The sequence below is a fragment of the Coenobita brevimanus genome, chromosome 100, assembly GCF_032717465.1.
Source record: "Coenobita brevimanus isolate Jiangsu-jjx chromosome 100, ASM3271746v2, whole genome shotgun sequence".
Lineage (NCBI taxonomy): Eukaryota > Metazoa > Arthropoda > Malacostraca > Decapoda > Coenobitidae > Coenobita > Coenobita brevimanus.
The window spans coordinates 5,121,437-5,136,273 of NC_137053.1; the positions used below are offsets into that span (position 1 = coordinate 5,121,437).

Sequence of the window (14,837 nt, forward strand, 5' to 3'; positions counted from 1 at the left end):
ACTGCTCAACTATAAATGACACAAGCGAAACCCTGTTTAAATTCGAACAGTATTAATACACTATTTACCTATGGAATGCACCGTAAAGAGTAACTGAAAATTTGTAAATATGTTTCATACCAATTAATTTAACAAAATATCCATAACTGATACATATACTTTCGCCCAGAGAGAAATTATGTTCGCTACTGGAACGCCCTTCATGTTACCATAGAGTGTTGGAAAACTCAAGCAAAAAGTTTCAATACCGTATACTCAGACCACACGAGATGAATAATGGTACTGAGGCTGCTGGCCGCCCACTGCACGCTACACTGTCAAGTATTACCTATTAATGAAATGATAATACTACAGCATGCTATGTATTAACAAGGGAACCTCTGAACCATAAATAATATTAACGTAAGTTACAGGTGATTTTTTTTTTTTACTTCGACTGTCGCACGACATTCTTCATATTACTAGTAATCCCAAAGTGTGCTCTCTACCTTCTGCAAAGTTTCGTTTATTATCTGCCGCCATCCTTCTACGTCCTTTAACATACTTCAAGTAAGTTCTAGCAATGATGCCCGATTATTTCAGTGGAGTTTACATCTTGTTTCTGGAGGGTGGGTAGGTAAGCTATAGTAAATGACTTAGAAAGACGGGTATGGACGCTGAGGAAGCTAAAGAACTGAAAATTCGATGGATGAAGTATGAACGAAAGCATATGCTAAGGGTTTGGTACTTTTTTTTTTTTTTACATGGTAACTGTTACTCGGGGGAATGACTCCACTCAATAAATGGTATGTGAAGCGCATCAGCGCAGATCCAGGGAGGGGGAGGAAGGGGCCATCCTTTTCAAGTTGGGTGAGAGTAAGGGGGTTCTCCCCACCCCCTCTCCAAGAGCAGGAACATTTATTTATTTTCTTACGAGCGGGATTAATTTAGATCTACCTGCAGTATTGTCCGCATGGACACGGTCAGAGTTCTGATGTGCCCTGTGAAAGATAAAAACAAAGAAACTTTCCCGTACACTACCACCTTAATCAATCTTTTTTACTGAAAAAAAAAAAAAAAAAAAAAACTACCCCTCCTTGCTGAATCAACCCCCTGGAGTTCCTTCCTTTCCACGCCTCAAATATATCTGGTTCCCTATTTACAAATTTTCTTCAGTTGTGGACCGGAATGTAACTGCTTGTTCATAGTTTTATCTCCTATTTTACAGCTTACAGTGAAACAAGACAACGGGCACATTTGATGGCTGAACCCACCCATAACGTAACTACCACCCCAACTCATCCCAAATGGTATCCTCTGTCCTTGGACACAGCCCTTTTACACACCCTGTTCCCCAAATGCAAACCACACGTATCTCAGACAAATCCTAGACACGCCCCGGCCCTACACCCGATACACCATACATCCCCACCCCTCAACACATCCCTCATACAGCCTGGGTCCCTGTGGGTGCAGGAAACGTTCATAACACTGTATGGCTGCAGCCTGCCAGATTCAAGGCCCACAGAATGATACAGTGACTCAATGATCGACGCAGTTTGGGACACTCACTGGATTCGACCGCCCCTGTATATGTGAAAAAGAAAAGAAAAGTTCGACTTATGTTACAGGAATGGTGTGCAGACCTGTTTAGCCATCATCTATTTATCTATCAATCTACTGCCAGACGCCTTAATCCCGTACGGGGTGGCCACAAACAAGTCGCCTCCATGTCACCCTGTCCTCCGCCATTTCATTGCCCTGCTCCCAGCTCACACCCCCATCTCTCATACATCTCTCCACTCCATCCCTCCATCTCATTCTTGACCTCCCCCTCCCCCCTCCCCTCCTCCACCTCACTCACATACGCTTTCCTCGTCAGTCTCTCACGCTCCATCCTCTCCACATGGCCAAACCACCTCAGTGTGTTTCCCCTAACGTTTCCTATCACATCTACATCCACACCACAACGCTCTTTCACCTCTTCATTTGTAAGTCTGTCTCTCAGTTTGACTCCAAATGCTCCTCTCAAACAACTCATTTCCACTGCCCTCACTCTTGACTTCTGTCCCTCCAACAAGGTCCAAGCTTTACTTCCATACGTTAGAGTTGGCATCACAATACTGGCATGCAATAGTTTTTCACTTCCATGCTCAGTTTCCTGTTTCCTATTACTGCTTTCAAGGAACCAGCAACTTTTCTTCAATGTTGTACCCTTTCAAGCACTTCACCCTCTAAACTTCCATCCTTACTCATCACACTACCCAAGTACTTAAATGCACTCACATTTTCCATTTCTTCCTCATCCAACCTCACTGTACATTCAGTGACTTCACTTCTCTCGAAGACCATAACTTTACTCTTCCCTACATTCACCTTTAGATTCCGTTTCTTTCACACTCTCCCAAACTCAACAACCAAGCCTTCCAGCTCCCCTTCGTCTTAACAACACGGTATCATTTGCAAACAACAGTACAGGGTTTCCAAACACTGCCCTCTCTCACTAGGGCTGCTCCAGCATCCACTGTCCTACCTTGTATTTCTTTTATTACGCCATCCATACATAGACTGAACAACCATGGAGACATGACACATCCTTGTTTCAATCCAACCTTCAAGTAGAAAAATTCACTCAGTTCACTATCCACATGCACTGCAGCCTTAGCACCCCGATTCATACACTTCACGGCCTTCAACAACTTCCCATCTACTCCATAATTATTCTTAATACTTTCCACAATCCTTGTCTATCCACCTTGTCATATGCTTTCTTTTTCTCCAAATCCATGAAGGCCGCAGACTTCTTTCCCTTCTCTAGAAACTTTTCCACTAAAGTTCTAAGAATGAACATCTGATCTAAACAACCTGTTCCCTTCCTAAAACCTCCCTGTTCTTATCCAACTAATCACTTTGTTATTTCCCTAACTCTGTCAATAAGTATCCTACCATATACTTTTCCTATTACACTAAGAAGACAAATTACCACACACTTCTTTTTCCCTTTTCCTTTGTACAGGGGAATAATTATACCTGACTTCCAATCCTCCGGGACTCTACTTTCCTCCCAGGCCAATCTGCACGTCTTTCACACCCATTCTACTACAGTCTCTCCCCATGCTTCAGTATTTCACCATACGCACCATCAATTCCTGGGGCTCTTCCCATTTTCACTTTCTTCATTGCTTCCACAATTTCCATTCTATTGATTTCTTCCTCTCTTCTCACATCCCTCCTTCTCCCAGCTATTCCCCAGCCACTTATACTTACATTACTTTTATTCTCTATGTTCAATAACTCCTTAAAGTGTTCTCACTTTTTCTCCCATCTCCACTAGTAATCTACCATTTTTATCTTTCACTCCCCAACTAGTTTTTTTTGGCACCCTGTTTAACTTTCTTTACGTCTTTCCAGAACATTTTCTTACAGTCCCTCCACTTTACACTCAAGTTCCTTCCAAATTCCTCATCCACTCTCTTCTTACTCTCTCTTACTAATCTTTTCACCTCTCTCCTCCTGACTACATATAACACTCTTTTCCGTCTCTCAACTTCTTCCTCGTCCCTGTTTCTCATCCACTCACTATATGCTTTCTTCTTTTGTGCCACAGCCTCTCTCACCTCTTCATTCCTTCACACTGGTTAAAATCCTGTATAAGTACAGTACTTCCTCTGAAATCCTGTGGCACTATCTTCAATTTGCTGTAAGCGCACACACACACACACACACACACACACACACACACACACACACACACGCACAAGCGCACGCGCGCACCCGATAAACTTTACGCACTCAATTCAATTCACACACACTGCAACGCAACCCGGGTACCGGTAATTCCTGGTTATGGAGCGGCCACCTGAGTCACTCCCTTGTTACTAGGGTCCTGGGAGGAGGGGGAAGAAGAGGGTGGAGGAAAAAGGGAAGGTGGAAGTGGGAAGAGGAGGGAAGGGGAACTAGGAAGGATCATAGGGAGGATGTCGGCTTTAGTGGCTCGGTCGGTATGGTATTGGCCACAAGTTCGGAGGATGCTCTGTAGTGGGTTCGAGGCCCCTAACTGCCTGTCTGATACATAAACAAATACATAACCAAATACATTAATAAATAATTCATATCCAAATACATAATCTCTCTCTCTCCCTCTCTCTCTCTCTCTCTCTCACACACACACACACACACACACTAGCACCATTACACTAGTCCTGAATGAACCAACCGTATCGCCTATTCCATTTGGATCGTCAGTATTAGCGCCGAAGTGGTGACATGTGAAGGTGTGTGGTACGTAAGAGGACTGCTGGGTCTCAGAAGAACGGACAGTCTAGCATAAGCACAGAGTCGATTACTAAGAAATGTTACCTGATGACGTCTTAAGCAACATAAAGTGAGAGAGAGAGAGAGAGAGAGAGAGAGAGAGAGAGAGAGAGAGAGAGAGAGAGAGAGAGAGAGAGAGAGAGAGAGAGAGCGCTGTGCAGAGGTTTACATGGCCATTATGATCGTATGAAAAAAAAAAAAAATGGGAGCAGCATGGAGAAGCCCAGTATTTACTGCCGTTTAATGCACTACATGTGTGTGAAGGATTGGTGGCTGGTGATGACTCTCAACGCTGGCCATGTCCTCTTCACCAAGTAAGCTTCCATCCATGACTGGACTGTCACACGAACTTTGGAGTGGAGTGACAAACGGTAGTACACATTAACTTTGGCTACAGTGGAATCAAGGTTGGTATTACTGTGCTTTTTCATTAATTCATTACAGGTACCAAACACGTACAGCCTTTTCACATTTGCTATTGAAATGAGTCTTTCACATGTTACTTGTTATTTTTCCTGGTTTACCACAGCTACTGGGCCTTTTTATAAACTTACCTCTGAAGGCTGTAAATTAGAATTTAAATGAATATATATATATATATATATATATATATATATATATATATATATATATATATATATATATATATATATATATATATATATATATATATATATATATATATTTTGTGGTTCGGTGGGTGGTCGCGACCGTCATTCACTCACTTGATGTAGTGCTGTCGACCACATTCATCTTTATCACTGTTTTTCTGTGTCTGCCCTCCTCTCTTCCTGTTTCTCCCATGTTCCCTGTCACTTTTTATTACTTCCCTTTCCTTTTCAGGTGGCTTTACACTGACAAGCCTACTTGTTTCTTGTAAGCCAGGAAACCATTTACAGTGCTGGGTGGTAATCATATAACCAACCCACACGGGTTCCCTACATGTCAACAAGTGGGTTGGAGGAGGGTTAATGCCCCTCTCTATAAAACCACTGACTCAAAAGGCCACCCCTTACGAGATTATGGCGTCTGGGTATAGATACATAGATTTAAATAGCTTTGGAGATTTCCTTAACGATTTATTCTGAACAGTGTACCCAAAATACCCTCTTGCATGTTGCAGATGCAACATGTCAGTGTTACAAAATGGGAGAAATGGAGTTCCCCCGAGCTAAGCCCTATATTGGACTATATAGCCCCGCTAGGGTTACAGGAGCGAGCTACCACTCCCGGCACGGCAGCCCGGGCGAGGCTCGAACTCGCAATCCCCCCATTACGAGTCCAGCGCGCTACCACTGTGCTACCGCGCCCCCCACATGTCAGTGTTAAGCGAAATAAATAACACAGGAAAAAATGTAAAGACAGCACAGCGTATTCAAAATTAATTAGTATGACATTCTATGATGCCTCTTCTGCCAGTCAGAATTTGCCCAACTGCGGTAGGGATAGCGAAATTAATATGTACAGGTGTCCAACAACACGCAAAATAATCCACTTAAGATGAGATTTTACGATGCCTATAATGCCAACAAGATTATTGGTTTTATGACTGCAGTATGGAAAGTGAAATAATGATAATAATAAAAATAATAATAAAAAAAAAAAAGCGGAGGAGGCTGTAAGAAAAGAGTACTCAGAGTTCAAGACTGAACAAGGAATCACCGAAAAACAAAACAATGGCTGCTGAATATGAACTAGAGTGACGTAAATGGAGAAAAATGGAGTGGGATCTACTGGAGCAAATGGGGAGCGATAATTTGTGTAACAGGGACGAAGAGTGTTTGGTTGGAAATGCCGAAACTGTTTGTGGTGACGGGACGGAATCTGACGGACTGGTGGGATGTGGATGTTATGGATGCTGAAAGAGGAGGAGGAGGAGGAGAAATGGCTGGGATGAATAGAAAAAAATTCTGATGAATGAGAAAAAGAAAAATAAACAAGAGGGGAGACAATATGCAATATTCACTAAGAATGTTAAATTGTGCGTGGAGCTGCAAAGGTGTCGATTAAAAGTTTGCATGACGAGAAATTTGGTGGTATATACCGGCTGAAAGAGCAGCGGAAGAAATAAAGCTGCGACCTGGTGGATACAAAAAGGAATTCTGAAAAATACAAGTGATAAATTGTTTGAATGTCAGAGAAGAAATATTGATATGGCTGAGTAAAAAAAATACAAAGAATTGATAAAAGCGATTTGTTTTGAATAAGTCAGAATATAGAAATAAGAAAAAGAGGTAAAAGGGTGAAGCTAGATGAAAATGTAAGTTACTCTCAAAACAGGAAAATATTTTGGAAAGAGGCATAATAATGTAAGAAGTGCGGAAAAAAGTTTGAAAATATTAAAGATGTGGGTGGGAGATGCTGTCAAACGGAAGAACGAGTAAATGCTACTACTACTATTACTACTACTACTACTACTACTATTGCTAGGAAAGACGAGAGTAGAACAGTGGTATTCATAATTGTTTACAAGAAGAAATGTGATTACTGAGAATGCGACACTTGCTGAAGGGAAGAATATTGTGAAGAGACTGAAGAAATGAAGACAGGAAATACTAATGAGGTATATACTGTACTGAGCTGACAACATGTAGCGGGGAGACTAATTTTAATATTTATGGGAAATGTACCAGGAGGCCTAAATGAGTGCTGTAACAGTAGTGAGAAAGAAGACTGTGACTCTGCCCTTGTACAATCAACCCAAGAAGTATCGGCCCTCTTACCGCACGTATTCTGAAACATGGACGAAGCATGGTTATATATGGGTCACCCTGTGATTATAAGTGCACTTACTATCCTTGGCAATCACTGTGATTCAAACTGCATAAAACTTCACATACTGAGTGATAATTTTTTGAGGCACCGGGTTAACAGATTCATGAGTGTCTGCAGAACTCGTTCATTTTCACATCGATGGAATCCCAGGGACATGATGTTTTTTTTTTTTTTTTTTTTTTTTTTTCAGACTGCAAAAGTAAAGGCAATCCAAGTCGGTACAGCAATTACACGAGAAATTTACTGAGTGTTGTAGGAAAGCTGTATGGGAGAATAAAAATACAGAAGGTGAGGAAGAGATGATAATGTCTGGTGAATGACAAGATGGACAGTTTTTAAAGCAGTAGCGCACGTGTGAGTCAGATTTTGGAGAATGCATACGGGAACTCTAAAGCATATACTGTATAACATTCAGGGATCCGGAATAACGCGTGTAACTGGGTGAATGCAGTGGTTTTCGGTGTCACAAATGTAACTGTGGTCGGTAAACTGTTGAATGTTAGAGTTTTTATCATGGTAGTGAAGCCTGTGTAGGAGAGGATGGAAGTTTGAGTGCTTTAGTATCAGTATTGGAACGAGACGAGGGTGTGTGATGTTCCCGTGATTGAACATGGATGGGTGGGTCTAAGAGAGAGGCCCTGAGAAGAGTTACAGAACAGCCAGTGAAGCTGGCGATGAAGAGTGATGGAAGGAGAGTCTCATTTGTGCTGACTGCTGAAAGATAATGCACTGAATTCTCTCATTGGACGGAAAACAGGATATACTCTATGTAAACCAGCTCAGAGATTTGTGAACGGCCTGTGACTGGTGAAATTAATTAAAGTTGCCACATTCTTAAAGGAGTCTGGCCGCACTATGGGGTGGTACTGTACTACTATCTGCAACCAGGTTGTATTAGGAAGAATTCTGCCACCGTATTCCTTGCGTGTCGTAAAAGGCGACTAAACGGGGCGGGGTGAGGGGACTAGGGACCCCCTCCTCTGTTTTTTAGTTCCTACAATGAGACAGGGATTATTATTATTATCATCATCATTATCACTGACGAGTTACTCCCAAGTTCAAATGGTGGTAAAGTCACCTCGCATTACTTGAAACTGAGAGACATCTTTTATACTAATTCTTTAATGGTGCTTTGTTAGCAATGTGATTATGCTACACAAATAAATCAATATACTCGCAAATGATCCTTCTGAAAGATGAGTGGCCCTGTACAGTCGCACAGATCACACAGATGGACCCGACTCCGGACACAGGTACTTGTTTAGTTAATTTACACGTAGCGCGACGGTTCGGTGCTGGAAGGACACCTTCACGTGGTAGCACCGACATAAGTGGGGATATCTGTTGCCCAGTTATATAAAAGTCCTTCATCTCCCCCCCCCCCAACTCCCGCCACCTATCTCCCGAGAGAAGATGGTGAACTACCGGAGGACAGCATCAGCCTGGAGTCCATCGGGTTCACGTTTTAGATGAACCTGGGGCTACAGCTACGACTACAACATGTTCTTTCAGCATTCACAGTTAGTTCAGGCCAATGTAATCACAGAATACATGGTAGAAGAAGCACTCAACAGGTACGTGACAGACGTTAACCTTCTCAACTGGAGGGGTCAGAAGCAGCATTCATTAACCCCCTTCAGATTTCGAGGTCCTCCTTAAGTTCAATAACATCGTCCGGTAGGGCTCTGAGTTGAATGAAAAATACATCACGGTAAAACGGTTACGGAGGCCAAAGCAGACCTGGGCTTCTGTGCAGGGGGTTATCTACGCCACTTCATCATTCACACCATGCCGTAAGCTATCCCACAGTTATACTTTCCAACTCAGTTATATGTTTCACCGGTAGCGAGTATAACCTCTGTATATAAACTGTTGCTATTGATGGACACAAGGTGATGAGGGTGCATTCCTGAACAAGAAGGCAATCATGTCAGCTTTATCTGTAATTCGGAAACGGAAAGAGACTGAGGCATTAATTTCTGGGTTGTCTATAGGGGCGCTTATCCTTCATATTTACTTACCCTTCGATGCTTGTAATATATGGTCTTATACCAAAATCATCACCAAACAATGCCTTGGTATACGTCATGATATCAAAAGCATCTGCAGATTTTTTCCTTTGTCTCTATCTCTTATTTATCTATTTATTTATTTATCCATTTATTTACTTTTAAGCACTGACATTGTATTCACTGAAGTCAATAGGTCCATATCAGTCTCCTGAAATTTAGTAGAAAGAGGTAGGGTAAGGCCAAATCATAGAATACACAATTTAAATAAAAAAAAGTAATAGGTAGAAAATAGTGAGGGTAATAGATAGCCATGTCGCTTTGCCAACTGAAGGTGAGTCTGTGAGTGCCACGCAACTCTTTTATTCTGCATACACGACACACTGGCGGCCAGCATATTATTATCATGGAACAACATGTCACGACGATTTGTCCACCTATGGAAAAAAGGTCACAAACGCATGCGATTTCTGACCGTAGGCTGGACGCACATGCTTTTCAAACAATAAGGCAACGCCCACCTGATGAAAACAATAGGGCTCGCCCATCTGAGCCATTTAAGAAATGCATACATCCTCAGTGGTTCTTATCGAAGGAAATGAGTACCGGTAGGCTTTATGTACACACACACACACACACACACACATTATATATATATATATATATATATATATATATATATATATATATATCCATCTATCTATCTATCAATATATATATATATATATATATATATATATATATATATATATATATATATATATATATATATATATATATATATATATATATATACAGCTAGTCGGCATCGCGTTTAAAATGCATTTGGTTAGTCATTACCGGCTAATATGCAGTTTGCGGACTCGCGGCGTTACATGGGACATGAACACTTCTCTGATGATCTGTACCAAAACAAATTTACCTGATGTCCTCTAAGAAACTGACAGAGTAACACTGCTGAGAAGGTAGGATGTTTGAAAAGTTATACAGCACAACTCGGCGAGCTGTTTCCCTTATCCCCTAAATCCCGTCACTCGGGGGGTTTTGTTATCTAATCCTACCACCAGCTTTATCACTAGTTTTCCCTTCAACCACGTTGCAGATTTGTGTAGAACATCAAATGCAAGCAAGAAACGTGATTCTTTTTAGCACCGGAGGTGGGCAGGGTGTATGACGATGGCGAGGGACGAAGGTGAGCGGAGGGGATTGGTCACGCTCGGAGGGAGGAGGGGAGGTAGAAGGAGGGGAAGAAGTGTCAGAGTAAGCAGAGGAGGGAAGGAGGTATAAGGAGGGGAGGGAGTGTCAGAGTAAGCAGGGGCCGCTGGGCTGGTCCGAATCCAACCTCGCTATCAGTGCGTTACGAGCTAGTGCGGGAGGTGGATGTGCGCGTGTCTGTGCGTGACGCCCATTGAGTTTTACCGACTCTAGGAGGAGACAAGCGCAAACCCTAAACCGAGACATGATGGCCGAGACTCACACCAAGTCAGAAGTGTCCACGACGACCGTCACCACCACCCCGACCTATGCCGCCCCTCAGAAGTCCTCAGGAATAAGTCTTTGCCTGCAGTACTTCAAGACAGGTCCTGGCATCGTAAAGCTGGTGGAACTGGTGAGTGTGCGACGCCTTTGTTCATTATTGTAGTGCACTCCAGTTATCGATAAAGACGCCATGATGTAAATTCAACTGCTTTATCCCCCACAGTGGCGACTTCAACGCTTGTGACATTCCCGTGGGAGATTTTCTGAAATTCCGAGAGACGCGAATGTGGGAGAACGAAGGTGTGAGATCGTATTCAATGTCGCACAGTAGGCTTCGTAGCACCTTTTACTTAGCGATTTGTTCTGCATCTTACATCACGTGTCCTCTTGTGTGCACTTGCAAAGTATGTCGATATATATATATATATATATATATATATATATATATATATATATATATATATATAACGATATTAAAAGCACAGAGGTGACTGTTCAGGTATAATATTCAATATAAATCGCTGAGGAAGGGGTGCTAAGAAAACTCCTGTGTGACTTTCGTTCGTTTAAAGATTTCCTGCACATACAGTGTAGGCCGGGCCATACATTAGCCCGGTCATTGGGGTATGGTCTGGTTAATAAATAGTAAGGGGGGAGGACAGGACACATGTCCTGTCTCCTGGCTGGCTTTGTGATGTGTGTGTCCTGTGTGACGACATATCAGGGTTGTATTCCAAGTGACTGAAGAGTTCGTAACACTTTATTTTTAACGATTTATTTTCCGCATTACACTTCAGTATTCTCTTGTAGGCTTAAAGTATGATTTTAATGGTGTGAAGGTGTGAGGGAGATACGGGGCCGCATTGGAAGTGGCTTTGGATATTTCACTTTTTCCACAGCGATTTATTTTGCTCATTACACCTCAAATATCCTCTTGTACAGTATGTCATGGATGCAAGCTGTGTCGATATTAAAACGATGTAAACAACACACTAGAGAATATGGTGTAATGCACAGACTCAAGTGCTAAGAAAAAAGTATTTGACGCCTGTGCCCCTTGCAATACGGCTCACATTACGGCACTAGAAATGGTGAGATTCAGGGGAGTCTTGTGAAAAAAAAATAATAATGGCAGTACTCGTCTTGAATCTGATGACGTACTTTTTTTTTTTTTTTGGACAGTTCCAAATGACGCTAAACGCCACTCTTAATTAATAGGTTAAGATGCGTCTATCAAAGATCTCCAGCCAGAACAATTTCCTCCTAAGCTGAATAAAAGAGTCCAATAGTAAATAAAATGCACTGTACGTCGGCATAATATTTTTTCTTATTTATGCAGGGAAGAAAGAACCAAAGGATTGAAGCCCGCAAGATTGTTCCCTCCAAGAAAAAATATAAAAACATGATAATGGGGAGCCAAGTCAAGATCCATTCATTCCGAGATGCCTGGACACACTGCGTTTAAAAACACTGGAGGTCATAGGCGGTAGGAAATACAGACAGAGGAAGCCAGTTCCAGAGTTGACCTGTTACACACATGAAGGAGTGAGAGTATCGGGGGGAATGGTTAAAAGAAACTGATGAAAATCTAAATTGCCTGCTGAGTGGCGTGATTTTTCTTTTTTTTTAATTCTTTTTTTTTTTCCTTTTTTTTTTTTTTTTTTTTTTTTGCTATATACTGCAGAACCCCATGGCATGTGAAATAAACAGTCAGTGGTAAAGTGTAGTACGACTTGTTTGAGACTGGTAGATATGCTTTCTCTCTCTCTCTCTCTCTCCTTTGGGTGAGGAACTTAACTCCTAGACTACGATGATGCTTTATTTGTTTATCTATTTATTTTTTTAATTTAGCACGTTCTCGCTAATGCCATATTATTTCATTCTGGTTAGGAGACCCGCCTCGTAGTGAAGGTGCTGATGGCGGCTATAATCTAATCCCTCCAGTTTGAATATCGTCTCCTGAGCTGAATAAAATCGTCTGAAGTTAAAGCTAATTAACTATGTACAAAAGTGAGATGCGGGACCATGAGAGCGACAACATAGAGCGACGCTAAAGTCTATGACAGTGAAGCACCCTGCCTCCGAAAAATCTAAGTGTGTGACTGACCTACTGGGCAACTCCAAGAGATTACTGAAGCCGCTGACTGAGGTGGATGATTGGGTGAAGATGGGTAGGATAATTTCTGCCCTCCCAGATGATCGTTTTTACATTATACACAGCAAAAAATCTCTTAATCTAACCGATCCTACGTTAACCAAATTTATTCTAACAGACTAATGTAACCCAGCCTATCTCTCCCTATCCTGTCCTACCTTACCCTACCCTAGCCTAGCCTTGTCTAACCTCCCCTAACCCTATCCATACTTGACAAACCTAATCTAACTTAACATGCTAACCTAACCTAGTCCTAGACCTTCCTAGGAAAGTAAAAAGTGTTCAGATCGAATGTAGTAATGTTAAGGGACGGGGTGGAGCGGTAACCTATAGGAGAGTGGTGGAGGAAGGGCTGCTTGTTGGCGGGGGACAGGACGAAGTGGAGACAATTTGTTTGTGGCCACCCCATCCGGGATTAAGAAGTCTGGATACAGATATATAGACACATAGATTGACAGATACATAGATAGACAGAAAGGTAAGTTAGATGCAGATAGCCTATTGAGACAGACACATGGATAGATAGAGGTGTAAACAGACAGACATGCAGACAGCCAGACAGACAGACAAACAGACAGCCAGATCGACAGAGACAGGTAGACAGACAGACAAACAGAAATATATACGGAATGATTGACAGCCTGACACAGACAGGAAAAATAAATAGATAAAGCTAAACAGACAGACGGATAGACACACAGACAGACAGACAAACAAGCAGACAATCCACCCCTGGTCCTAAGTAGGTAGGAAAGGTCAGGTAGGGTAGTGGTGGCGGGGCAGGTGCGGTAAAGTGAGTTGGCTCCACTGAGGGCTCGCAAACCGGCTTGGGGTTATTTTCGGCTGGTGTCTATGCTCCTTGCGTGCCCCCCCACCCCTCCCTCCTTCTCTTTCTCGCTACTGTTTCCACTATTTTGAAAGTTGTGATGATGGTGTAGTGGTGGTGAAGGTGATGATGATGATGATGGTGAATGTGATGATGATGATGATGATGATGATGATGATGGTGGTGGTGGTGGTGGTGGTGGTGGTGGTGGTGGTGGTGGTGGTGGTGGTGATGATGATGATGATGATGATGATGATGATGATGGTGGTGGTGGTGGTGCTGGTGGTGGTGGTGGTGATGATGATGATGATTATGATGATGATGATGTTCTCCTACTCGCTACTATTTCCCCCATTATGTACACTTGTGATAATGATGATGATGAAGTGTTAACTCAAGAATAAATGAGCCGTATTCTAACTGGCTTTTAAGATACCGTAACATCTTTTCCTTAGCGATTTATTCTGCTCAGTACACCAACAGGGCCGTATTCTAAGTGGGTTGGTCGAAATGTAGCAGGATAACCATTGGCAACGCTGACTGAGCCGTACCCGCAACACACGAGAAATCGGCCGGCGGAGTGGACAAGATTATACTGTAAAATATGAATCACCCTGTTAATTTATTTATTTTTACGCCTACAGGGACCGAATTCGCAAACTCTGGTCCAGCTGCCCCCCCCCCTTCCCTCTCTCTTTCTTTCTTTCTCTCTCTCTCTCTCTCTCTCTCTCTCTCTCTCTCTCAGGAAGAACAAGGAATAAATAGATAATGAGATTTCGCTTGTCCTGATGCACTTCCTGTAAAAATAAATCCGAAAGCTTGCAGAAGAACAATAAACAGAAAAACATGCAGAAACTTGCCACGTGAACTGGCAAATAATGACAATAATACCAATGAATGTGACAAGTATGACGATATTACTAGTGAAAGTGACGAGGACGACGATAAAACTAGTGAAAAGCGATGAGAATGACAATAGTGAAAAGGATGAGAATGACAATATTAGTGAAAAGGGATGAGAATGACGATAAGTGAAAAGGGATGAAAATGGCGATAATACTAGTGAAAAGCGATGAGAATAATGATAATATTAGTGAAAAGCGATGAGAACGAGGAAGCTATTGGTGAAAAGCGATAAGAATAACGATAAACTAGTGGAAAGCGATGAGGACGACGATATTACTAATGAAAGGCGACGACAATGACGATAGTACCGGTAAAAACATCGATAATACTGTGAATGAGAACGATAAAACGAGTGAAAACGACATTACTCCTGAAAGGGACGATGATACTTGTG

General features: G+C 42.1%; 1 protein-coding gene across 3 annotated transcripts in view; it reads left to right on the forward strand.

Annotated features, from left to right (window-relative positions):
• The first annotated feature begins 10,447 nt into the window (after positions 1–10,447).
• The window catches only part of LOC145414705 (CKLF-like MARVEL transmembrane domain-containing protein 4), a 107,149-nt gene continuing 102,759 nt past the window's right edge, over positions 10,448–14,837 (forward strand). For all 3 annotated transcript variants that reach the window (XM_080284231.1, XM_080284229.1, XM_080284230.1), the window contains exon 1: positions 10,448–10,686. In XM_080284231.1, coding sequence (XP_080140357.1) covers positions 10,537–10,686 — 150 coding nt within the window. In that variant the 5' untranslated portion in view covers positions 10,448–10,536. The remainder of the gene's footprint in view (positions 10,687–14,837) is intronic.